Below are 25,324 nucleotides of genomic sequence, written 5' to 3'. Positions count from 1 at the left end.
TAATTAGGTCCTTTAAGAGTACTTGCTAGCCTTACTTTGTCACATACATTTTTTCACATCCTAAAATATTAAAACTGACTTCTTTGAGGGGTAGTAAGAGTCTTCTTAACAAAATTAGTTTTAGAGTTAAAGCAAGTAAAAGAGAAGCTTCAATTCGTGTTTTTTTTTTTTATAACTACCTCAATATTCTCTATGGAGTAAGAAATTGCTAATGGGAGATGAAACTTGCTATCATATAGCTTTTGCTATATGCCAGCATTTTCTTTAGAAAAGCTAAAACTTGGGCTATCAGGCTGGCTCAGTTGGAGGCACTTGCTACTCTTAATCTCGGGGTCATGAGTTTGAGCCTCACACTGGGTGTAAAGATTACTTAAAAATAAAATCTTTAGGGGCACCTAGGTGGCTCAAATGCTTAAGTGCCTTTGCTCAGATTATGGGATCTGAGTCCTGGGACTGAGTCCTGCATCAGGTTCCCCCCTCAGAGGGGAGTCTGCTTCTCCCTAAAATGCTTCTGCTTCAGTTGTAAGAGGCTGGATGTTTCATCTTTCAAAAGACTTCCCTCTTTAAACCACAGCATATTTGTATTATTAATCATGTGATGTGAAAGTAGTGGGAAGGGAGAGAATTTGATAAATCTGTACCCAAGAATTTCTCAGGCTATTTAAATCAAAAACTTAATAGAGACATTAGAGATAATAAATGAGCATTGCTTATGCAAGGGGCAATAAGAGGATGCCCGCAAATAAACATGAAGAAGGCAAAAATTAGGGGTACTCTGAAGCTTAACCTATGAATTCAAAAGAGATGACTTTAACTACCTTCAGAGTTAACCCAAAGGACTTTTTTTTAAAAGGACTCATCAGAGTTTTTGAAGCATCCATAATATCAGGTTGACTTACTCTCAATTATTAGCAAAAAAGAAGTATAAAGTGACTATAAACTAATAAGTTTAAACATAATCAGCTGTTTTCTAATCTCTCTGAAGAAAGAAAGTACCAAGTTAAAAATGAAGAAGCTCAAAGTACAGGAATTTTTAAAGGTTCTCCAGCATTTCTCAAAGGAGAAATTTTATAGATTGCTTTTTAGTCCAGTTAGCAGTTTCACTGACAGTTTTATAGATCATAAACTAATAAACTGGCATTCTAGTTTACAGATCACTCTCTCATTAAAATGGACGAGTTCCCCTGAGTCTGACTAACCTTGAACCAGCCTGTAAGCTCCAAATTTGGGACTTGGAAAACTAAGGAACAAAACATCAACCTACTAGTGAGAGGCCAAGATATCAGCTGGATTCCCTAGGTGAGTATTACTATCCTTGTCTCCCTCCATAACGTGTTTATTAAAAAGATTCACATTAAGAGGCTCCTGGGTGGCTCAGCTCCGTTGTGCATCCAACTCAGGTCATGATCTCAGGGCTGTAAGATAGAGCCTTTATATTGGGCTCCTCAATGACTGTGAAGACTGCTTAAGATTCTCTCTCTCCCCCTCCCTCAGCCCCACGCCACCCCTCACCACTTACTAGCAAGCGTAAACTCTCTCTCAAAAAAAGAAGAAAAAAGAAACTATTCATACGTTACAACTAAAATGTGCTACTCTTCAGCATTAACAAGAAATTCCCTCCAATCACTACCAATAAGAGCCAAGAAAAAAGGAAAGAGTCCCCATTAAAATAGTCTCTTACCTTCCATACTGGTTCTCCAGTGCTATTTTTAACATGAGGCACATTGAAATTCAACATACGCTTCAAAGCCACTGGAAATGAAAACAATCATCATTATTTTTCAGGATTTCATTCCATGCCCCCCGCATTTATTACTTACCACCTCAGAACAAAAATGTGCAAACCATTCTAATAAAACTGATTAATCAAATGACTGGACATACAAAAGCAGGATAAGACTTTGTAAGACCATCTCATCTAACAGCTAATTGGCAAGTGTTTAAGAGATTTTTTTGTCGCCAGGTGAAAATGTGAAAAATGTTCAGGAAGAAGCCTTTTTCATTCCTCATGACAATGCCACATAACTTTTAAGTGTTAAAAAATTTTATTTTAATTCCAGTATAGTTAACATACGGTGTTATATTAGTTGCAGGTATACAGTAATACACAACTCTGCACATTAGTCAGTGCTCATCATGGTAAGTGTACTCTTTAATCCTCATCACCTATTTCATCTACCCACCCCCACCTCCGCTCTGATAACCATTAGTTTGTTCTCTATAGTTAAGAGTCAGCTTCCTGGTTTGTCTCTCTTCTTTTTCCTTTGCTCATTTTGTTTTTTAAATTCTACATATGAGTGAAATAATATGGCATTTATCTTTCTCTGACTTACTTATTTCACTTAGCATTATACTGTCTAGCTCCATCCATGTTGTTGCCAATGATAAAGGGTTAGCCTCTAAAATACAGGAAGAACTTATACAACTCAACAACCAAAAAATAAGTAATCCAGGTAAAAAATGTGCAGAAGACACAAACAGATATTTTCCCACACTACTTTATAAAGATGCAAAAAGAAATTTTGTCAACTGCAAACTTGCAGTGGTCTCAATAGATAACTGGAGCTATTGTCTCTTTACTGTTGGGCTGATAGCATAGATCAGAATCACTTGAAAAATAAAAATTATGTATACTTAAGTGGTTCATATACAAAACCATCATACAGCAGGTCTATGTTGTAGTTATCTTGCAGTATATTTTACGACCAATTTACCTCAGTATCTTCTGAAAAGCTGTACTGTTTAATATATGCTCCATGAAAAAAGTGAGACTTTCCCACAGATATGGCAGGTAACTCCTGCTAAGAAAATATACAACTTCTAAAATCAAAGCAGTTATACTCTATATTTTATTATATTTTGAGGTTTTTATTGCTCATTTTTATGCATAACAGACTCAGAAACATACATTTATTTGTTTACTTATTACATATAATGTACTATTTGTTTCAGGGGTACAGGTCTGTGATTCATCAGTCTTGTACAAGTCACAGTGCTCACCATAGCACATACCCTCCCCAATGTCCATCACCCAGGCACCCCATCCCACCCACCCCCCTTCCACTCCACCAACCCTCAGTTTGTTTCCTAAGATTAAGAGTCTCTTATGGTTTGTCACCTTCTCTGGTTTCATCTTGTCAGAAACATTTTCTAAGGAAAATAAAAATCTCAAATTGAGGAAGGGTATTAATTGGGTAATTTAATTTTTTAGACTGTCAGCTCTGAAATCTACCTGGCTTATTTTTTTTTAATTTTTAATTTTTTAATAAACATATAATGTATTATTAGCCCCAGGGGTACAGGTCTGTGAATCTGCCTGGCTTATTTTTAAAACTATTTGTATTAGGCTTTATTAAGCAGTACAAAATAATCTACAAGTCAAACTTCTACCTATATAATATGTAAAACTACATACTGTATACTATATATAGAATACAGAATTTATCATATAATATTCAAGTCACCAGTGTTGTCAATTTATAGTAGACTGATTCATTCACTAGAAAAACCTCTATTAAATGCTTATATTTCTTTGGGTAGGTATAGCAGTATCAGTGTGCATACAGACACGACTTTTTGGTAAAATGTTAGTAGTTAGTGCCTAGCCATTAATACACTTTGCCAGTAATTTACAGCTGCTTCAAAAGCTTACAGATGTTAGGATATTATATAAAAACACACAAACACACACACAAAAAACTTTGGTATTCAAAATAGAAATAACATAGAAGGCATATAGGGTGCTGCAGAATTAACTCTCCCATTGAGCTTTAAGGAGTTCTTCCTCCCACTTCCAGGTAATATAGACAACACCACCCTGACACCGATGGCCTAACAGAGAGAAAATCTCGTTTGTGGGAATAGCTATTCACATTCTTGACACAAAACAACTAAGAAAAACCACAGGCTGAGTCCCAGGTGTATAGAGGTCTTTAGAGGTAGGCCTCACCTTACTGAAAAAGGGGTTTCAGCAGATATTCCCACCTTTGCTTTCTCAGGCCCATCTAGGTTAAGTTTCCTCAATTTGGACCTTTGGTTAACTTGTTAACAGATTTTGACACAGTGGATTTGTTAATAAAGTACAAGGTCTGTTTAAAGAATGTGTAAGAATATAATTTTACTTTCATTAGCATTAACTCCCTAAAGGTGTAAATAATTGCTTTTAACTGAAAGAGCAAACCAGTTTTCTTTTCTTTTCTTTTCTTTTTTTTTAATATTTTATTTATTTGACAGAGAGAAATCACAACTAGGCAGAAAGGCAGGCAGAGAGAGAGAAGGAAGCAGGCTCCCTGCAGAGCAGAGAGCCCGATGCGGGGCTTGATCCCAGGACTCTGGGATCATGACCTGAGCCGAAGGCAGAGGCCCTAACCCACTGAGCCACCCAGGCGCCCCACCAGTTTTCTTTATTGACCCTAAATATACTATTCATTTATAGGCTTTGTTAATGTAATTTCACGGTGACCTGGAATGTTTTCTTCACTCATTCGCTATATATTCAACTCTACTAACCATTCAACAAATGTTTAGTGATTGTTTACCATTTGCTGGATACTGCTCCAGATGTTGGCAATAAACACAAAAGACTGAAAAAAAAGGACCTATACTCAAGAAGCTTTCATTTTAGTTTGGGGAAAGACAACAAAGTAAAACATGTAGCATGTGAGATCATGACAAGTGCTACAGAGAAAAAACAAAGGAAAGAGGGAAAAGAGTTGCAGTGTAATTTTAAATAGAGTAGCCATGAAAGACCTCCTGAGAAGGTAACATTTGAATAAAGGTCTAAGGGAGGTGAAGGAGTGAGACACCCAGTTATCTCTTAAAGAATATTCCAGAAAGAGGTAGCAAATAAAAAGGCTCTATAGTGAGAGCATCCTGGTGGGTTCAAGGAAAGAGGAGAGTACTAGAGAGTGAGGTCAGAACGTTAAGTGGGTAACAGATCATATAGGGCCCTGTAGCCTACTGTAAGATTATTTTGGCTTTTACTGTGATTGAAACAGGAAGCTGTTGGAGAGTTCTGAGCAAATATGTGACAAGATCATTCTGGTACTGTATGAAGAAAAATGAAGAGGAACAAGAATATAAAAACAAGGAGACTAAATAAGAGGTTGCTACAGAAATTCATGGTGTTTTGGACCTGTGGGATAACAATGACAATAATTAGACTGGGGATATATTTTCAGAGTATAGCTGATAAGATTTACTTACAGATCTGATATGGGATATGAAAAACAGAAGTCAAGAAACCTTAAAGGCTTCTGACCTGAGCAACTAATTACAAGGATGGAATTGACATTCTGACATAAGCAACAAGGACGGAGTTGCCATTAATTGATACGGTAGACAGAGTTCAGAGGAAAGGTCTAGGGCAGAGATATAAATTTAGAGATCATTAGCATATACACAGTACCTAAAGCCAAGAGGCTACATGAGATCACTGCAAGAAAGAAAGCACAGTTGATCTCTGGCTCCCCAGTGTTGAGAAATAGGGATGTTGAGCAAAAACCCTCAATGGAGAGGCACACATGAAACGCTATGGTAACGCAAGATTCTCCCTGTTGTACTGAAGGTAAGAATAAAGAGGGGAGTGTTCCTGGAAACTCACAAACGAGATGACTTTTGAGGTGACCTTTAAAGGATAAATATTCTTCAAGCAGGCATAGCAAAAAACTGGCAGGCTAGTTACCCTCCCTATGCCTTGGTTTCCTCATCTACAAAATGGAGACAATAATACATGTAAAAATCACTTAAAACAGTGCCGAGCCATACTGAAAGCTCAATATCAACTATTATCCACCCAAATAGATTGCAAATTCCTCTGTATCATAGTGTTCTGTACCTAGAATATTTGAGAATTGATTTTGATTTACTTCCCAAAACTTTCTCAGTAGTTAAGAGGGAAACGTTTACTTCTGCTACTATAGCACATATATAAGGTTTTACCCTCCTCTGAAAATAGGACAGAACTCAACTAGAGTAGTAATTTGATAAATGATTAATGTGGCATAACCTATCTGGCTACAAGATGAAATCTCACTATAATGAAGTTTATTTCCACAGAAATCAAAATTACACTGTTGGATCTTAATATTCTACAAAGTTTCTGCATATAAAAATTACAACCATACAAATTTCATTTTTTGAAAATCTCCTTTGTATTGGTTAAGTCTTCCTTGATATGTTGTTTTATTTTAATATGTAGTATGACCTAATTAATTGAGCTTTATTAAGCTGCCTGAACCATACTGGAAAGACAAGTGGGGCTTCAATTTGCTTACAGATAAAATGTATGGCAGGTATTCCTCAAATCTTACTTATTTAAATTGTGCCTAACTTCATCTGATAGCTTATACTAACTTATCTAATGGGAAAAGCAGAACACAATTCCATATGCACTTGGTGTCATTACTAGATTAAAAATGTATCGATTTTTTTCTTTGAATTCTAAAGAAAGGAATCAAGCACAACCAAAATCCCCTCTGTAAGCCATATTAATTGTAACCATTTATTTTTCCTTTCAGATTAACATGCAGAAGAACATGATTACAAGGGATACAATTTCCAAATATGCATATTCTTGATGGTTTGTTCCTATTTGCTCCTCAGAATTAACAGCTTGCCAACTTTCAGGACAATTAGCTAACAGGCATAAACCATTAGTCTGTAGCTAACAGGTATAAATCATGTATTTCCCAGAAATTTACAGAAAATAAGGAAAAACAAAGTATCTAAGATGGAAAAAAATTTGAAGCTCAAGGGAAGAAATATGTACCTTAATAAAAAAACAAACCCAGATTTCTCTGTACAAATGGAAGCTATATAACTGCTCTATCGATAATGAAACGAACAGTTCTAAAATACTAATCTGTCAAACGGTTAAAATGACAAAGCTACCAATCCATTTGCTTTTTGCCATTATTCAACTCCATTCCGGCAAGCTAAAGAAGGAAATCTTTATCACTAGGCAATTTTCTTCAGGTACCCCCAAAAGACTGGTCCAAAGGAGAGAAACAGCAGAACGTAAACTGCTCTGAAAGAATGCCTAAATTTTGTAATTGTGGAGGAAGTGCCCAAAATGAAACTCCCTCAACATTAAAACTAGCAGAGAACTGAACCATGCACAGAAACAAACCCAGAGACTTGATAGGTGGCAACAAGGGGTAAAATGTCAGCTGCTCGATCTTCTTGTGATGCCTTTCTGAGGCCCAGTAGAAAAGGGACAAGAGAAGGACCGTAGCAAACGCCCCACCCTGAAGTCCCTTCTCCTGAACCACATATGAGGGGCCGAGTTCTCAAGCTACTGACATCTTTCCTAAAAACTCAAAAGGGGAGGGGCTCTCATTGCTCTAGGAATCGGACTGAGCTTCTGGAGAGCCTTCTCGAGCTGCATGCACCGCGACCGAGGGAGGGGAACAAGCAGAGGAAGAGGCTGTCTCCACCGCAGGCGTAAAACCGCGGGAAGAAGGGAATAAATCGTACCGGTTTGTCTCTCTCGAATACTAGCTGCTGCAGCCGCCGCCGCCATCTTGACTCCCACCATCCACTGCACGGTTGGCGAGCGCAACCCGAGGATTACGTGGCCGCCCTGACTGCCCCGGAAGCAAAGCCCGGAGGGGCGGGCCGAGGGAGGCGCTTGGGGCCTGGATACCGCCTCTTTCAGCTTTCCTCAAAACTGGGGAGACCCGGTATCAGCCCTTCGTTTGTATTGTCATTTGCAGAAATAACACAGAGGACATGGGGAGATGGAAAGGAGAAGGTAGTTGGGGGAAATTGGAGGGGGATACGAGCCAGGAGAGACTGTGGACTCTGAAAAACAATCAGGGTTTTGGAGGGGCGGTGAGTGGGAGGTTGGATGAGCCTGAGGGTGGGTATTATGGAGGGCACGTATTCCATGGAGCACTGGGTGTAGTGTATAAACAATGAGTTCTGGAATACTGAAAAGAAATTTTTAAAATAAATACAAATTTTAAAAAAAAACTGGAGAGACCCAGGGAGTTAATGCCTGAACACCTCGTAGTGTTTACTTTTCCAGCTGTGAAATAATAGGGGTTTTTGTCCTATCTAATCAAGCTACAGCTTCTCAAATGGTAGCTGCTTGAAATCGAACTTCTAGGGAGGAGCGTGGTGTTAGTAACTAAGTACTAAATTGGTCGTTTTCAGATCTCTTAAATGTTGAGAATGCTCTAGGGGTTTAAAGATCACTAGACTTAATTAAACGAAGCTCCAGAAACAAAGTAGGGGTTAAAATGTTAGCTCATTTCTGTTTCCAAGTGCCGCAGAAGTCTCCCCGTTGTCCCCCTTTTCAGGGAAGCAGGCAGTTTTGGAGCATTGCTCTAAATTCTGGCAGATTTCCCAATCTCATCTGTTAGGCAAAATGGTCTAGTTTTAGGGGCGCCTGGGTGGCTCAGTGGGTTAAGCCGCTGCCTTCGGCTCAGGTCCTGAGCTCAGGCTCCTGGGATCGAGTCCCGCATCAGGCTCTCTGCTCAGCAGGGAGCCTGCTTCCTCCTCTCTCTCTGTCAAATAAAATCTTAAAAAAAAAAAAAAAAAAAAGGTCTAGTTTTATGCTGATTTTGCCTACGTGTACACAGGAGCTAAGAAGCTCCAAAATGGCAAATTGGTAGCCTCCTCCCTTCCATTTAAGTAACTCCAAGATCACTTAACAGGTGGGGGAAGTTAGTGGACAGAGCTGGTATTTTAGCAGTCCATCGCCTTAACCACTTGGCCACCTCGTCCCCAGAGCTGGTATTTTAATGTACAAGTGAAGCCATGATTGACAAAACTTATCTGCTGATTTTAGTTTTTGTGTAAAAAAGTTTTTCGACTTTGGGGTATAACTGACAAAATTTGTAGTTTACATAGTTATGATTTAATAGAATTATAACACTATGAAAGAATTCCCATCTAGTCATCACATCCATTACCTCAAATATTCATCTTCGTTTATTTTGGTGAAAATACTTAAAAACTACTCAGCAAATTTCAGTTATACAATAGTTATCAACTGTAGTCACCATACTATATATTATGTCTCAGACCATATTCATCTTACAGTTGAAAAGTTATCACTACATCAAATGAACTAAAAAAAACAAAAACCAAAAAACTCCAAATTCATGTAAATAGACCAAGAGTGGCTACCAGGGGGCTGGTGGGTGGGAAAAATAGGTTGATAAAAGATTATGAACCTACATTCTTTACCTTTAAGAATTGCATCATCTCTCATTTTTACAGCTAACTGGTATATTCAGTAAGAAAATATTTATATTCAGTGTTATTTTGAAGCACTATTTTGAAGGAAACACCAATGATCTAAGTGTACTGTAATTAAATGACAATTCCTGCCCTAGGGAAAAATTCTACTTCATTGCTTGTTCTCATGGAATGTGAAATATACATTTATCTTCTTCCAATATGTGAGAGCCCAATCTTGTTGATTTGGGTACTTTCACTTTCAAATGCAAATCTATCAGCTAACCATTTCAGTTCTATCACAGACTTCTTTCCTAGACTGAGTCATATTAATGTAAAACATTAAGACAATGTTTAACATTTATATACAGTATATACATATGAAATGATAAAAACTGTTTTGACTAAGGTGTGCGCACAGAGTGGACAAAAAAACTTATAAAAAAATATACCCCACAAAATGGTGGCAGTAGACAAATAGACCCTGTAAGGCTGAGACTGAGAAAGGAATTTGTCATGCATTCTTAGAATCAGCAAGAATCAAACTGGCTTAAAGGGTTAACTTAATTTACTGTAGACTTTTAACTGGCTCTACCTATCCAGATCTTAGGCTTAAATAATTTATTCTGGTAAACTTATTTTACATTAGGGAATAGTTTTAACACAGAATGTCTCAATATGGCTCATTAAAGAGAGGTTCTCGGGCGTCCGTCAACAACTGATTACAGATCTCTCAAATATGAAAAAGATCTTGTATCTATTTAGCATTGTCAGAATCTTAAAATCCTAACAAGATATTTAAAATAGTTCATATAAGCACTTCACATTTAGTAGCATGAACATATTTATTTAGGAATGTCATTATCAGTATCATGTTTTCTGGTTACATCTGAAGTCAAAAAAAGGGGAGGGAGGAATAGGCTGCCACATCAACTATCACTTAGCGTAATACCTGGCATACAGCAGGCATTGGATGGAATATGTCTGGCAGTTGGAAAAGATAACAGTCAAAATGAGAACTTGAAAACTGGGTCTTTTCAAAGCAATCCAAATTTTTCTGAACTACACATACATTCAAGTAATCCATTATACAATGTGATGTTTTACTTTGTACTGAATTACTTAAAGCATAAAACTTTGTATTGCATTACTTAAAGCATAAATACTAACTTAATAGCTTCTTGTAAAACTAACAATGAAGAAAGTGATAATCCTTATATAAAAGAATTACATTTAAATGGAATTTTGTTCTAATCATTTTCTTACAATGACTAAATACAGAGGGCAAAGTCATGGAGAAAACTTACCTATTATAATCTTCACTTCGCATACATCATTGAGTACAATAGCTTCCACAAATTTAGGGAAAGAATTATTACAAGTTTGGCATAAAGTAGAAGCCAAAGTGAATTGCCAGGTAAGTAATCAAATGAAGGCTTTTTACTTGACCCAAATAATGGCTTATTCATAATGTAGAAATTAAATATTACAAGGTGTAAAATGATAACCCAGTTTCTGATGAGATTTTAAAGAAACTTTAACCTTAAATACTAAAAAATTAAAATGACTACAAGAATAGTAAAGAATTGTATAAAAGGTCTTCAGATGAACTTCCCATACCAAAAGGTTTAAAAAGTGTCTAAAAACAATGAATTTAAAACTAATCAAAGACTGTTAATAGTAGATGTACAATAGATGACTTTATGGTTTTCCTCAATTTTGAGTATAGAAAACACACGAAATATATGGCATTTAGAGGACTGAAATAGTTAAATACACATTTATAAGGGTTTATAGCATAATTACTTTTAAAAATCAATGTCAGCAAGAGTTGTGTACTGGCTAGAACAATGAACAGAAAAAGAACATCACAATATCAACCATGTCACATAGTAACACTGCAGAAAAATAAATAACCTATAGGATTCTCTACTATGCCTTGACTATACAGACTAACTTAAAACAAACTAATGGAACATCCTTAAACCTAGAAAATGCTTTGCAATGAGTATGCATCACTTTAGAAATGTGAATATATGAAATTATTTACATCACACCATATCCCAAAGGCCCTACACATAAAATAGTGACATGAGGAACTGAAATACTGTTTTTAATTATAGTCAACCCAAGCACATCACTTCCCTACCACCCCACCCCACCCAAAATCTGTGTGAATGTTCATCAATTTTAATTACCACTGTAGGAAAAATTAAAACTACAAATGACAGAAAATAGCTTTAATTAGATTTTTGGTTTCTATTTGTTTAATGGCTTTTTAAATTTTATAAAAACTGGGTACGGTTGAGAAATATCCAATTTATCAAAACATTTGGAATAAAAGCTATATGGCAAATTTGAACTTTAGATATTCAAACTCTTAAACAATCCTTTAATTACTTTTGATGATCTAACAATTCAATATAAGACGGGGCACCCAGGTGGCTCAGTCGTTAAGCGTCTGCCTTTGGCTTAGGTCATGATCCCAGGGTCCTGGAATTAGGCCCCACATTGGGCTCCCTGCTCAGAGGGACGCCTGCTTCTCCTCTCCCACTCTCCCTCCTTTTTTCCCTCTCTCGCTGTCTCTCTGTCAAATAAATAAATAAAATCTAAACAACAACAACAACAACAATAACACAATATAAGACAAATGCCTTCTATAATGTTCTTAAAAACTTCAAGTCAAAATGAAACTTTAATTTGCTGGGTCTGTCAATAAGTGTAACAAGGAAAATTATACTAGGAATATGTTTTAGCTTTCCTTTGGTATTGAAGAGTCCCATCACCAGTATAAAATCAATCCTGTTGTTGTTCTTTGAAAATATCAATAATTTAAGGATGTCTTGGGAAGGAGGAGAATATGATTATAGTTGATAACTGCTTTTGTATATTAAAAAAATGTGGTTAAAACCAACCTCTCATAATGATTTAACTCTCATGCAATTTAAATTTACTTTGGTGGAAAACGCATTTTTGTTTGATAATAGATTAGGAACACAAAACTTTTCCACTTTCTTCTTTTGCAAGAATATAAACATGGGGACATAACTATGGAACTATGTGTTTTCAAATTGTTATTACATGATTTCTTGTTACTTTAAGGTATTCTTTGACTTTCAATAACAAAAGTTTAAAAGAAAAGGAAAACAGTTCATAGTAAGAATAAATGAAACATACTAGTTAATTCTGCACTGTGAGATTAGTGTGGGTTTTTCATTCTGTTTGTACTTTTTTCTTACACATTTTTCCATTGCTTATATAATAAAGATATCTTTCAAGAGCAAAGAAGGTAATATATAACGCAGTGGTACCAGCTTACCTATCATACAACCAACTTGATAATAAATAACTGTCAAAGAGTCATGGTAATCCACAAAGATAAATGACACACCCCAAATGATTCTGAATCAGACATAATGTGGTTTTAATACCACACATGGGATACAGAGAAAAAAAGAAAATCCTATGATCAAAGCCAAGCCTTTAAACACTTTTTAAGTTATTTTCAAATATATTTTATCCACCTCAGAAGTGTTCTCAAGACTATGGAATGTCCATAGGTTCTAAAACATTTGTGCAATTCTGCTTTTTCATAATACTTCCCATTAGGCATAGTCTAATTGCAGTGTGGGTCTGTTTTAATATAAATCAGTAATCTAAAAACATTTTCAACCAATTCCGTGCCATCTTAGGAAAAATATCTATAACACATACCCCAGAATATATGCCTTTGATTTATATAACACGATTTATCAATTTGCTTTTCTATTTAATGCTTTAAAATAAAATAATTTGAAAATTATATAAAACTAGAAAAATCATTGTGGTATCCTACAGCTAATCCTAATTTGCAAAAGCAGTGAATACAAGTTTTTTCCCATATATCAGGTTATTATACTTGAAAAAGGTCTGTACAGCTGTTTTAAAACTATTTATATTAAAGTTTATGATGCACATATATTAAGAAAATAGAAAAATATCATCAATTTTGACTGGTACATGTTAACAAAAAATTTTTTAGCTTAAATGGCCAAAACATTCCTTTATGTTCATATAAATTTTATTGGGCCAAGAAGCTGACAAGTTTGTTCAAATAATGGACAGATTTCTAAACAAAAAGTATCAATAGCAGCTTTTCAAGAAGCATTTCTTTGTTAAAAACATTTTAATGTCCAATGTAGTGAGAACTTCCTTCCTTTTCTAGTCTTAGGGTGTTTCTTATGGCAAAGTCCATATTTTCTTGAAATTCTTGATACGTATTGGTGATTGGAAGAGCTAAACAGTTATTACACTTGTTTCCAACAGGAAAATCCATATGAAGGCACTCAATTGAAGGAGTGGGTTTAAATCCTGCAGGTGGAATGGAACTGCAACCGGTTGCAAAAATAAGAATGTCTTCCATTGTTACTGCAGATTTACCATCTGAAAAGTTTACCAAAAAAGAAAATCCACGTTATATATATATTACTATCAATACAGATGCTTTCCCAAGTAGACAGGGAATGTTTAAGAGACTCTAACATCTATCTATCTTGGGCAAAATAAATCACCAAATCAAGCACAGTAACAGGAAAATAGTACACTCAATAAATGTTTACTTGAACCTCAAAGTATGACTCAGAAAGTCATTTAGTTGCTACTCATTGTATATTTGAATGTCTTCTCTAATATAAAATTATTATACAATCCAAGAGGTTCAGGGGGCATGATAATAAAAATAATTTTAAGCCATTTTTAGATCATCACTATTTGACACACTAGTTCATCAGACTCAGAGAGGAAAACTAAGTGGTATAAACTAACTAAATAACCTAGCTAAAAAAGAATTTCAACTCATATCTTTCCGACTCTTATTAAACAGGATGATTTTACACTGCTAATGCTCAATGATATTTAACTTAAAATTGAAAAAGATGAAATAGAAGATAATTAGCTTTAAGATTATGCTGTGGCAGTCACCCATATAAAGTTTTCTAGGAAGAGTGCCTTTTACCTCAAATTATCTAGAGGAAAACAAATTGCAAACTGAAATTTACTCTGTAATCTTTCCTTATCACTTTGAACTTAGTCATATACACTTGTCTTGAAATAAATTTTGTAAATGTGCAGTTAGCAGATGAAAAGTCTTATCATCAAAAAGCAAAACTCAAAGAAATAAATTAATATACCAAAACAAATGTTCTGTGACAGTTAAATAAAAATAAAACATCTGCATACCCTCAACAGCCTGTAGATAACTGTTCCAAAATCCCAAAGCCTGTACGTCAGATAATGTGCGTACTGTAAAAAGATCACTAAGGATTTCTGCAGTAAGATTCTCAGGTTTATGACAGAAGATGCTATAAAAGGCTTCTGGGTAAGTCTGAATTTTCTCCAAAACACCAAGAGTTTTCAGACCCTGCTTAAAACTTGTAAGAAGATAAACAAAATAAGCCAACATTCATACATGTGTTTGGTATTACAACTACAAATTAACATTTCTAGCTAACTTACACACAGATGTGAAGAAAAAACATAATAATATAGATATACATGATATGATACTTTTAAATCAATAACAAGCAAGTATATTAATATAAAATTTTACCTGCCCATACTATTTGATTTTGTAAGATAGTTTTAAAATTAAAACAATAAAAAAAAGAAATAAAATTAAGCTAAAAGAGGAAAAAAGTAGACTTGTGAAAGTATTTTATACTTCAAAGCTAGAGTATAAAATGAAGTTTCCTAGTAACTGCAAAGAGAGAGAGTAATAAATCTTAGCCACAAAAAAAATTCAACTTATGTACTGCTAAAAAGAAATGAACAAAGACAAAAACAAAGTGGTAACGTATATGACAGAAAACTAATTTCTCTAATATACAAAAAATACAAATCATTTTTCTAAAAGAACAATTTAACAGGAAATTAGCAAAATATGAAGGGATAATTAACAAAATACAAGGAACAAGTAAATTATTTTAAATGTACATTCTCACTCATTAGGAAAGAACTGAGGTGTATTTTTATCTATCAGACTGACTAAGCCCTATCTGTGGCTCTGAATCCCCTACCCACCTCCTCAGGTACCCTGTTATAGGTTCATCCCCCCTTCTACTGGGTTATTCTAAAGAGCACAGAAATGTGCTTATTTTTTCCATCTTTAAATGGAAAAAAAATTCATTCAATGCCATGTTTTCCTTTAAGACAACCTATATGAAAGACTTACCCACATTCACTACCTTCCTTTGCTAATTCCCAACTCACTTTTATTCTACTCTTGTCTACACCTGAGGAAAAACTGCCCTAATTTATGAATGATCTCCTTCTATGGCATCAGTCTTCTGGTTTCCCTTCTTTCTCTGGCCAGATCTTTTCAGTCTCTTACAAAGCTGCTTCTTTCTTTACTTTGCTTTAAATGTTGATGTTTGTGTCTTATGGATCTGTAACAAGGCCAATTTCTCTTCTCTCTTATCCTCTCCCATGGCTGTATTTAGCAGGTATACACTCATCATTATAAAATCCATTATTTCAGTGAGCCTGGGTGGCTCAGTCAGTTAAGCATCTGCCTTTGGCTCAGGTCATGATCCCAGAGTCCCAGGACTGAACCCCACATCGGGCTCCCTGTCTAGCAGGGAGTCTGCTTCTCTCTCTGCTCCTCACCCTGCTCATGCTCTCTCCTACTTTCTGCCTCTCTCTCTCAAATAAACAAATAAAAATCTTAAAAAATAAAATCTGCCTTGTCTTTAAAAAAAAAAATTAATTAATTAAAAACAAAATAATCTCTAGTATCTCTAGCCCAGAAATATATCCAACAGGCTAATGGTAGCATGTATTTCAAGTACTCACACTTATTAAGTGCAAAGGAAAGTTCATCACCTTACTACTAAAATCTAAACCATAACTGATGGTATATGCCTCCATTATCCATCAAATTAGTATAGCTGAATCTAAAAGTCCTCTTTAACTGTTTCCTCTTCCATTTCTTACTACCAAGTCTTATGAATTTCCTTGTCTGAAATCCCTTTTATCTGCTCATTTCTCTATATATCGCTTTACCACCCTATTACAAACCACCTGCAGAAGAACTGCTCTACCAGGTGTGCAAATTCCCGAGTTCACTCTCCAAGCTGTAGCTCCAGGGACGTGCCAGAAATAAATCCCAATACTGTCATCTACCCTGATGTAGACTGAATGGAGCCCTAGCGCCCTAAACCCGCCAATAAGTCAATATCCTATTTCCTGGAACCTATGAATGTGATCTTATTTGGAAAAAAAATTCTAAACAGATAAAATTAAAGATTTTGAGATCATCCTATCTAGATTATTTGGACTGGCCCAAAATCCAATGACAAATATCTTTACAAGACACACACACAGAGGAAAAGGCCACGTGATATAGATTCTAAAAGTAGTATTTACCATCTTGAAATGATCTCTAGTATATATTGCCAATTTTAAAAAATAACTAGAAAAAGGGTGGATGTAATGTTACTATTTATCTAATAAAAGAAATTAGAACATATGCACACATATATTTATCTATCATTTAAAAAACCGACAAATAATGGCTAAACAATGTCACCAAAATGATGACTTCATAAGGGGATGAAAAGTGGATGTGATAAAGATGAAAGCTATACTTCTTTGAATGCAATGTGTACCACAGAGCTGAGTTCTTTTGATATACTTTCATTATAAATTTGATTTTGGAACCATGTAAATATTTTATAGAACCTTAAAACAATTTTTTTAAATCACTAAAAATGAAATAAAAAATGAAAGTAAAATGTATATATAGCTCATAGTAGAACACCACAGAATAAATATTCTAAATGTCTTTAAAATATAGTAATTTGACTACACAGCCCTAGAAAAATAATGTTAACCTGTTTTCAATAAAGTTATTGGTAATAATGTTGGTAATGTTACTGAGACTACTGTTTATGAAATGTGGAATAAATGAAGTGAGTAATTATTTCATAGTCTAATTCTCCTGTGTTGTTGAGTTGATAATGGAGGTTCTCAACATGGGACAAAGAAAAAGGTTAAAAATCTTATAGCAGAGAATTTGAAGTATCAGTAAAACTCAAGATGTATTTTACATTAAAAACCTGAAATCAAAACCAAACCAAAAAGGTCTACGAACACTGAATAATCTGGCAAAAAAAGCATCCCCAGCATCCAGACTCTATTTTGGAAATATCATTCACCATTCAAAGAAACAAAGGTTCCTCAGTCGAAAATGCACAAAATGAGCCTGAAATACCCTGCTATATACCAAGAAAGCTATCAAAGATCATTAAGGTCAATATCAAAAGAACTCAAAAGAAACATAAGAACATTTACAATGGCCAAATATGGAGACAATGAGAACTCCAGTAAGTTTAAGAAGTATAACAGTTGTGAACACATCAAATATATTTAAATCCACAGGTTAATATATTTAAATCCATAGGTTAACTTAAATCCATAGGTTAATACATAACATAGGTATTATGTTTGGAATTTGCTTGAAAATAATTCTGGAATCAGGGTGCCTGTGCTCAGTCGGGTAAGCATCTAACTCTTGGGCTTCGCCTCAGGTCATGATCTTACTGGGTGTGGGATCGAGCCTCACATGGGTCTCCATGCTCAGCGGGGAGTCTGCCTGAGCATTCTATCCCTCTGCCCCTCCCCCCACAGGCACTTGTTCTCTCTTTCTAAAATGAATAAATATTTTTTAAAACTAAAAGAAAAGAAGAGAAGGGAAGGGAAGGGAAGAGAAGAAAAGAGAAGAGGAGAAGAATCGAATCCTGGAGTCAATAATAAAGGTAGGCTAGATGAATAAGACTGGCCACAGGTTGACTGGTAATCATTAGATCTGTGTGGTAACTGCATGGTGTACCATTCTCCCAATTTTCATATATATTTTTATACATATACAAACAGAAAAATGTGAGAATAACTAAGTTTTCAAACTTCTTTTAATAATTATAAGAACAGGGGCACCTGGGTGGCTCAGTGGGTTAAGCCTCTGCCTTCAGCTCAGGTCATGATCTCAGGGTCCTAGGATTGAGCCCCGCATCGGGCTCTCTGCTGAGCAGGGAGTCTGCTTCCCCCTCTTTCTCTCTCTGCCTGCCTCTCTGCCTACTTGTGATCTCTCTCTCTGTCAAATAAATAAATAAAATCTTAAAAAAAAAAATGAATTATAAGAACAAAAAGTCTGAAGACCAGTGCTCTAAGGTAATGAAGACCAAGACTCATATCTACCTTGTTCATCAAAGAATGTTTAGTACCTATTACCCAGCAGACAACAGGTACTCAATAGTTATGAATGAAAGGAAATCGAAGAGTTGACTTACATGCTAAGAATTAAAAAAAGTTTTTTAGAAGGATAATTATAAACTGAAGTAATGATTACTCTTCCTACCCAAGCATCATACATTCACACCAATTCTGTATAAAATGGTTAGAACGGCAATCATTCTTAAGACATTACTTTTAAAGCATTACTTTAAAATAGCACTTAAATTTTTATCAAATATATCTCATTGTAAGACAATCACTTTAAACATGTAATTTGAGAGAATCACATATAAACAACTTACCTTTCAAAGGGTGCTTGGACTCTCTTAATTACATGATAAACTAGTATGTCTTTTGCCAACATATATTTATCACTTAATGAAGTTATAAGTCTTAAACATCCAATAAGCTCTAGGTAGTTATAGCATTCATTTACTACTGAGTTTAAGTCAGCCACATTTGTTGCAGCATTTACCTATAATAAAGAAGAAAATATACCCAGTTTACTCATTTACTTGTGAATGATTTTTACATTTCAAATAATAGTTATTACTTTATACTCAATTCTGGAGAACACCAGTGTGAAGTAAAAGTGTATCAAGAATTATTTTTTTAGAATTATTTTTCTAGAACAAAGGACAATCCAGTTTAATTAATATTGTCAATTTCTGCCTTCAAAAAACCTAGAGTAAACTGGCATTTTAATATAGGAAATTATTTACATAAGAGATAATAATTGACACAGAACAGTTACACAGCACTAGAGAAGTAAGTGAAATAATCTGAGATTTCATGAAAGAGAAAGAATATCAGCTGTTAGACTTGAATGAGGGACTTAAAGACTTAATGAGGTACTTAAAACAGGGATAGAATCAAAACAGTTCAGGAAATAGTATAAAAAAAGGAACACTTGACCATTAATGTGCCAGACAATTTTATATAGATTAGCTCTTTAAGAGAGTTACACAAGGAAAGAAAGACTAAAAATAGGAAGCAGTCAATGGTCTATTTGAATACAAATTTTACTTTTTATCTCTTCTTTCCAAAAAAACTCTTTCCCAGTGATTTATATGATTTCCCTCATTCACTTCAGATCTCTGCTGAAATTCCATAATTTTTCTGCTCAAAATACTACCTTCACACACTGTCACAAGTAGTTAGGTAAATATTACCTTTGTGCCCAACCCACCACCCTGAATTTTAGTTGACAAACTTTCCTTGCAGTTAAATCTGGCTGTATGTGACTGAGAACTATCCAAAAGAATGTGAGTGAAAATGTGTCAAACTTTCCAGAACTCTACTTCTATTTCTCCCCTTAAGAGCAAGCCTCATGTAGATGAAGATGATACCCTAAGTGATTACACAGTGAGAGGAAGGAATCCAATTCTCTAGATGTATCATAACCATACCGCTAAAATACAAGCTGCTTGAAAGGCCAGACATCCTATACTTTGTGGGCCATAACTACTCAACTCTTCCACTATAGTGTGAAAGCAGTCATAGACACATAACAAATGGTAAGTAGGTATGGCTGTGTTCCAATAAAACTTTATCTACAACAAGAGAGGCAGCAGGCCAGACTTGGCCTATAGCTGTTATTTGCTAATCCCTACACTAAAATCTAGATAACAAATTTTAGAGAAATAAAACATCTGTTGGGGTCTCTGTTACAGAAGCGTAGCCCAAGTTCCATCTTATTATACCCCAAACACTATCTCCTTTCTCTTATTCTTTTTTATTTTTACAATACTTTTGACTATATGGCAGTATATTATGTATTTATTTATCTTCTGTGTTTCCTCTAAAATGTAAATTTCAAAGAGGCAGGGACTTTGGCTCACTACTATACCTTCAGTGATGAAACAATATGAGGTACATAGTTATTTGTTGACTAAATGAACAAACATTGGATAGGAGCACAGAAACAATAGATAAAGCCATGAGAAGAGCTGGAAGTCTTAAATACCCTAGGAAATAGCTTGAACTTTGTTCAATAGGCAATGAGAAGACACTGAAGATTCTAAAGAAGGCAATGTTGTCAAAACTATACTTTTAAAAGAATCATCCTGATTATTAGAATAATATCCTAATTGTTTAAACCTAGAAATAATTTGAGTTTGGTGCAGTAAGTACATTAGAAATAAGAGGAAAATGCTGAAGATAAACTTCACTTTTAGAGATAGATGACTTGATACATCCTGATAAATGGAATATGGCAGAATGAAAATGACACTTCTCCAGAAAGGCATGGAAATAAGAAATCTTTTGAAAAGAAAAATAAGGCAAGCAAGCAAACAAACAAACCAAAAACTCTAGGGGAAAAAAACAGTTGGCTTAAACATCTTGGACTCAGTGTGTTAAAGACTCAGACCCTATCTAGGTATAAAAGTCTAGTGGCTCAAAAACAGAGGTCTGGGAATCATTCAGAAAGGCTATGGGCAGGAAGCAGCTTTCCAAATAGTACAGAGGGAGGACTAGGATAACACAGATTAATAACCCAAGTTTCAGGGGTAGGAAGAAATGCAGTATTAAAGAAAACAGAAGAGATGAATTCGAAGACAGTGGTGATTACAAAAGGAGATGAAAAATTATTAGGAAAGAAAGACCTTTGCATGCAGTGATTTAGATTCCTGGAATCAGCTAAAAACTAGCTGACTTGGAAGAAGGCTCTGTGGGAACAGAAGCCTGACTACAAGAAGCAAAGAAATGAGTAGGAAAAGAGGAAGCTGAGACAATGAAGTCAAACTAAAGTACATGTTTTGGTAAAGAGGAAAAAAGGAAAAATCACTTGAATTAAAGGATAAATTTTAGGATGAGACATCTTGGGCCAAATAAAAGGACACACTTCCATGTTATTTACTTTGTGATTCTGAAACTGAGGCTTAAGATTAACTAAGGTGCCCAAGGTCACGGAGCTTATAGTAGCTATTTCAAACTAAAATCTGACTTCTAAACATTTGCTTTTTTTTTCCCCAAGATTTTTATTTATACATTTGAGAGAGAGAGAGAGAAAACATGAGAGGGGAGAAGGTCAGAGGGTCAAGCAGACTCCCAGTGGAACTGGGAGCCCAATGCAGGACTCCATCCCGGGACTCCGGATCATGACCTGAGCCCAAAGCAGTTGCTTAACCAACTGAGCCACCCAGGAGCCCTGAGCATTTGCTTTTCACCATTAAACTATACTGCCTATTAATGGAGACAATGGATAGAATAGGTTTAAGCAGGAGGGAGGATAAAGGAAAAAAAGTTGGATGACTTTCATTGTCTTAATTAGTTTCCAAATCAGTAACATGTAGGCAATGATACTTAGAGGGCATTATTATAACTAAACTGAGTTTGTACAGGTGATATGTAGTACAGGGCTTAATTAATGATAACTATTTTTAGGTAGAAACATGGGAGTCTCCCCACTTGCTTCCATAAAGAAATTCAGCCTGGTCCCTCTCTGCACCTATCATACTTATCTCCCTGTAGGAGTGAGACTAAGTTTTTTGAGTGGTAAGCTAAGTCATCCCTCCTTGCAGATCCACCTACCTATAGAAAGTACACTTTCCCCTGCTATCCAACAGACAATAAGGAACCTGCCTTATATTGTCTCTGGCAGGGTAGATAAATCCATTTAACTCTGAGGAGTGGTAACAAACCATTTTGATCACAGACCAAAGTCAAATACATCATCTAACTGATTATATCAACATTAAATGTGGCCCTTTGATCTCAGCTGTCTAACCTTAACATCTATCTCTTAATTGTTTGTGAACTCTGCTGGTAAACAGAAATATTGATACCTCTTGATTCCTGCACAAAGAGTATTATTCTATTGTAGATCCATCATTTATATTCATATAACTAGAATGTAGTCTGTATTTTAATAAACAAGTACATTTCTTACCCTGATTATAATTTGTGCCACGTCAAAGTCTGAAACATCATCTAAAATTGGTTGGGTATTTTCTGGTCCATAAACAAGGCAGTTATACAAGGTTTTAGAAAAGAAACCAGGTGAAGGACCACCATGGACCAAAGAAATGGCAAGGATTTTGCCAGCTTCATAGTAAAGATTCTCTTTCAGAGCTGTAGATACAGATGAAAACACATCAAATATAATTCTTTTATTATTATAAGATAATCATTATAATGAATACATATACAGTAAATTAAAAGCCCCCAAAAACTAAGAATTAGATAAATGTAAAATAATTTACAGAAACTAGAATTGTACATGAAATACAGATCTCACCTAAATACATTTTTCTGAATACAAAATAACCTATAATAGAAAAAATGTAAATACAGGAAAATTTAATAAAAATTACATATAATACCATCACAATAACCAGTATGCACATTTTGATGTGTATTTCTAGTATGTATATTAGTGCAAATAGTTTGACTTGTGCTTTTTTTTTTACCATATTGTAAACTTTTTCTATATTAAACACAATTATTCAAATCTACGGTTAATGACTGATTAAGACTAAATTATAGATGTGCTGCAAAGCAAACCATCTCCTTATTACTGGCTACTTTGGCTAAGTTATACTTTCAACTATATGAGTCACAATATTATAATCAACATCTATTCCCATAATCTTTTTTAATAATCTTTGATTATTTGATTAGTATAGAGTCCTACATATGCTGTTAGGAGGTCACAGGATATAAACATTTTTAAGGTTGTTGATAAATAGGGATAAATTATTTTCCAAAATGGTACAAAGGTACTCCCAGGAGTATATGCTATCTAACCATGTCATCACAGCTTTCAGTATTTTTTAAATTGTCATTTAAAATGTTTTAGCTATGAAGCAAAATAAGTCAGAGAAAGACAAATATTGTATGATTTCATACACATGTGGATTTTTTTTTTTTTAGTTTATTTATTTATCAGAGAGAGAGTGAGAGAGAGCGAGCATAGGCGGACAGAATGGCAGGCAGAGGCAGAGGGAGAAGCAGGCTCCCTGCGGAGCAAGGAGCCCGATGTGGGACTCGATCCCAGGACGCTGGGATCATGACCTGAGCCGAAGGCAGCTGCTTAACCAACTGAGCCACCCAGGCGTCCCACACATGTGGAATTTAAGGAACAAAACACACAAGCAAAGGGGAAAAAATGAGACACACACACACACACAAATCAAGACACCGACTCTTAATTAGAGAGAACAAACTGATGGTTACCAGAAGGGAGAAGGGTGGGGAGGTGGGTGAAATACATGGTGGGGATTAAAAAGAGTACACTTGTCATGTTGAGCATAGGCTGATATATGGATGTGTTGAATTACTACCTGTACACCTGAAACTAATACAACACTGTATGTTAAAATAAAAACTTAAAATGTTTTAGCTACCTTGATAAATCAAAAAGATATAATGTAAATTTTCCTTTATTTCTCTCAATATTGTTAAGAGCAAATTACTAATAAGTAACATTTTCACTACATGAACTACTAAGAAAATCTCAACAATAACCTTATATGCTACGTATTAGCAGTAATACATTCTGTATCTGTTAAATGAATTCCAGAGAGACTAAAGCAACTGAAATAGGTGTGTACAAAACTGAATTCAGATTTTGTGAATTCATGCACTCACCTACTATACCAAAACTGTCTTGAGTTAATGTTACTTTGTTTTAGGGAGTTTTGAATTAAACAGTGTGTACTACACAAGGTACAAATAAACCCTGGAAGTTTTTCAACTATCTTAATGATGCGTTAGGCAACAATAAGGAAGTTCTAGGGACTATACAGGAGAAAATTCAAGTGGAATGAAATAAGTCTTCTCACTCGTCTGAATTTCCTATTACAGCAAAAGTGGTATAAAAGCTCCTAAAAAAGAATGCTAGAATTAATCACTCTTCTGAAATGCATTTTTTTAATTCATCATAAGACAGAAAAGTATCATATACATAAATATGCATGAAAAATTCTTGAAAGCAAAAGTACATTAAAAAATCTGTTAGATGTGGACCAGAAAATTATGTGATAAAATCCTAGGTTGTGAAGAAACATCCTATCTGCAAATTCCAAAGATGTGAACAAGAAGGGCTCAAATAATCATCTATTCCATTTGGCAACTCTATTCAAATGAAATTAGAATGAATATAAAGTACAATTTTAAAGAAGTTACACTTAATTATAAATTCACTCTAAGGAGGATATTACTAAAAAAAAATTAAGCATAATCTTAAATAAAAAGTTTCACTAGAAAATTTTAAAAATACCACTCCCCTTTCTCTACTCTTCTGTGATTCAATCAGTATTTTACAACCAAGTAAACTATACATTTCGACCACAGGAACTAAATATTAATTCTAACCAGCTATCTCTTTCACATGGTATATTCAGCAGATACAATAATAAAATTACCTTGAGAATTTAGAGACAAATTCTTTGACAAGGACCCTTCAAATATTGGTGAATTCTCAAGATGTTGCATCAAGAGACTTAGGAATTCTTGCTTTGATCCAGGATGCTCTCTTCCAAAGTTATCATTTTCATCGACATATGCTACTTCAATTGTGTATGAAGGATTAAAGTTTTGATTTCTGAATCCATCTAAGGCACTATTCCAGACATTGGCTTTATTAATCCATAATCTTTTAGTTTTTTTTTTAATTTGAAAACCTAATTCCACCATTATTGTTGAAACTTCTTTTCTAAATTTATTGCCTTGCCTATAAGACATGAATTTAAACATAAAAGTTAAGTACTCTAAAGTACTTTAAATGACACAGCAGTTATTCAGCCAATAAAAAATAGAAAAATTAATTAAAAAGGAAATTCTTCCCCAGCTCCCACCCAAAAACATACAACAGCTGCCATCAGAACCAAAAAGCTATTTGACTTGATTCTAAATTCTTGACTCCCTC

General features: G+C 34.9%; 2 protein-coding genes across 4 annotated transcripts in view; both read right to left on the bottom strand.

Annotated features, from left to right (window-relative positions):
• SCFD1 (sec1 family domain containing 1) overlaps positions 1-7,585 on the bottom strand; it is a 105,760-nt gene extending 98,175 nt beyond the window's left edge. The window contains 2 exon segments of the mRNA XM_032343997.1: positions 1,682-1,752; positions 7,477-7,585. Coding sequence (XP_032199888.1) covers positions 1,682-1,752; positions 7,477-7,537 — 132 coding nt within the window. The 5' untranslated portion in view covers positions 7,538-7,585.
• Positions 7,586-11,758: 4,173 nt separating this feature from the next.
• G2E3 (G2/M-phase specific E3 ubiquitin protein ligase) overlaps positions 11,759-25,324 on the bottom strand; it is a 69,414-nt gene continuing 55,848 nt past the window's right edge. For 2 of the 3 annotated variants that reach the window (XM_032343994.1, XM_032343995.1), the window contains 5 exons: positions 24,822-25,129; positions 22,346-22,527; positions 18,756-18,928; positions 14,404-14,594; positions 11,759-13,608 (listed from right to left, as the gene is read on the bottom strand). In XM_032343994.1, the coding sequence (XP_032199885.1) occupies positions 13,352-13,608; positions 14,404-14,594; positions 18,756-18,928; positions 22,346-22,527; positions 24,822-25,129 (1,111 nt within the window). In that variant the 3' untranslated portion in view covers positions 11,759-13,351. The remainder of the gene's footprint in view (positions 13,609-14,403; positions 14,595-18,755; positions 18,929-22,345; positions 22,528-24,821; positions 25,130-25,324) is intronic. The other variant, XM_032343996.1, reaches the window with a different exon arrangement.

Source organism: Mustela erminea, chromosome 5 (genome assembly GCF_009829155.1).
Source record: "Mustela erminea isolate mMusErm1 chromosome 5, mMusErm1.Pri, whole genome shotgun sequence".
In the NCBI taxonomy this organism is placed as follows: domain Eukaryota; kingdom Metazoa; phylum Chordata; class Mammalia; order Carnivora; family Mustelidae; genus Mustela; species Mustela erminea.
The sequence above is the reverse complement of the archived record's forward strand: the minus strand, read 5'-3'. Positions and strand labels throughout refer to the sequence as shown.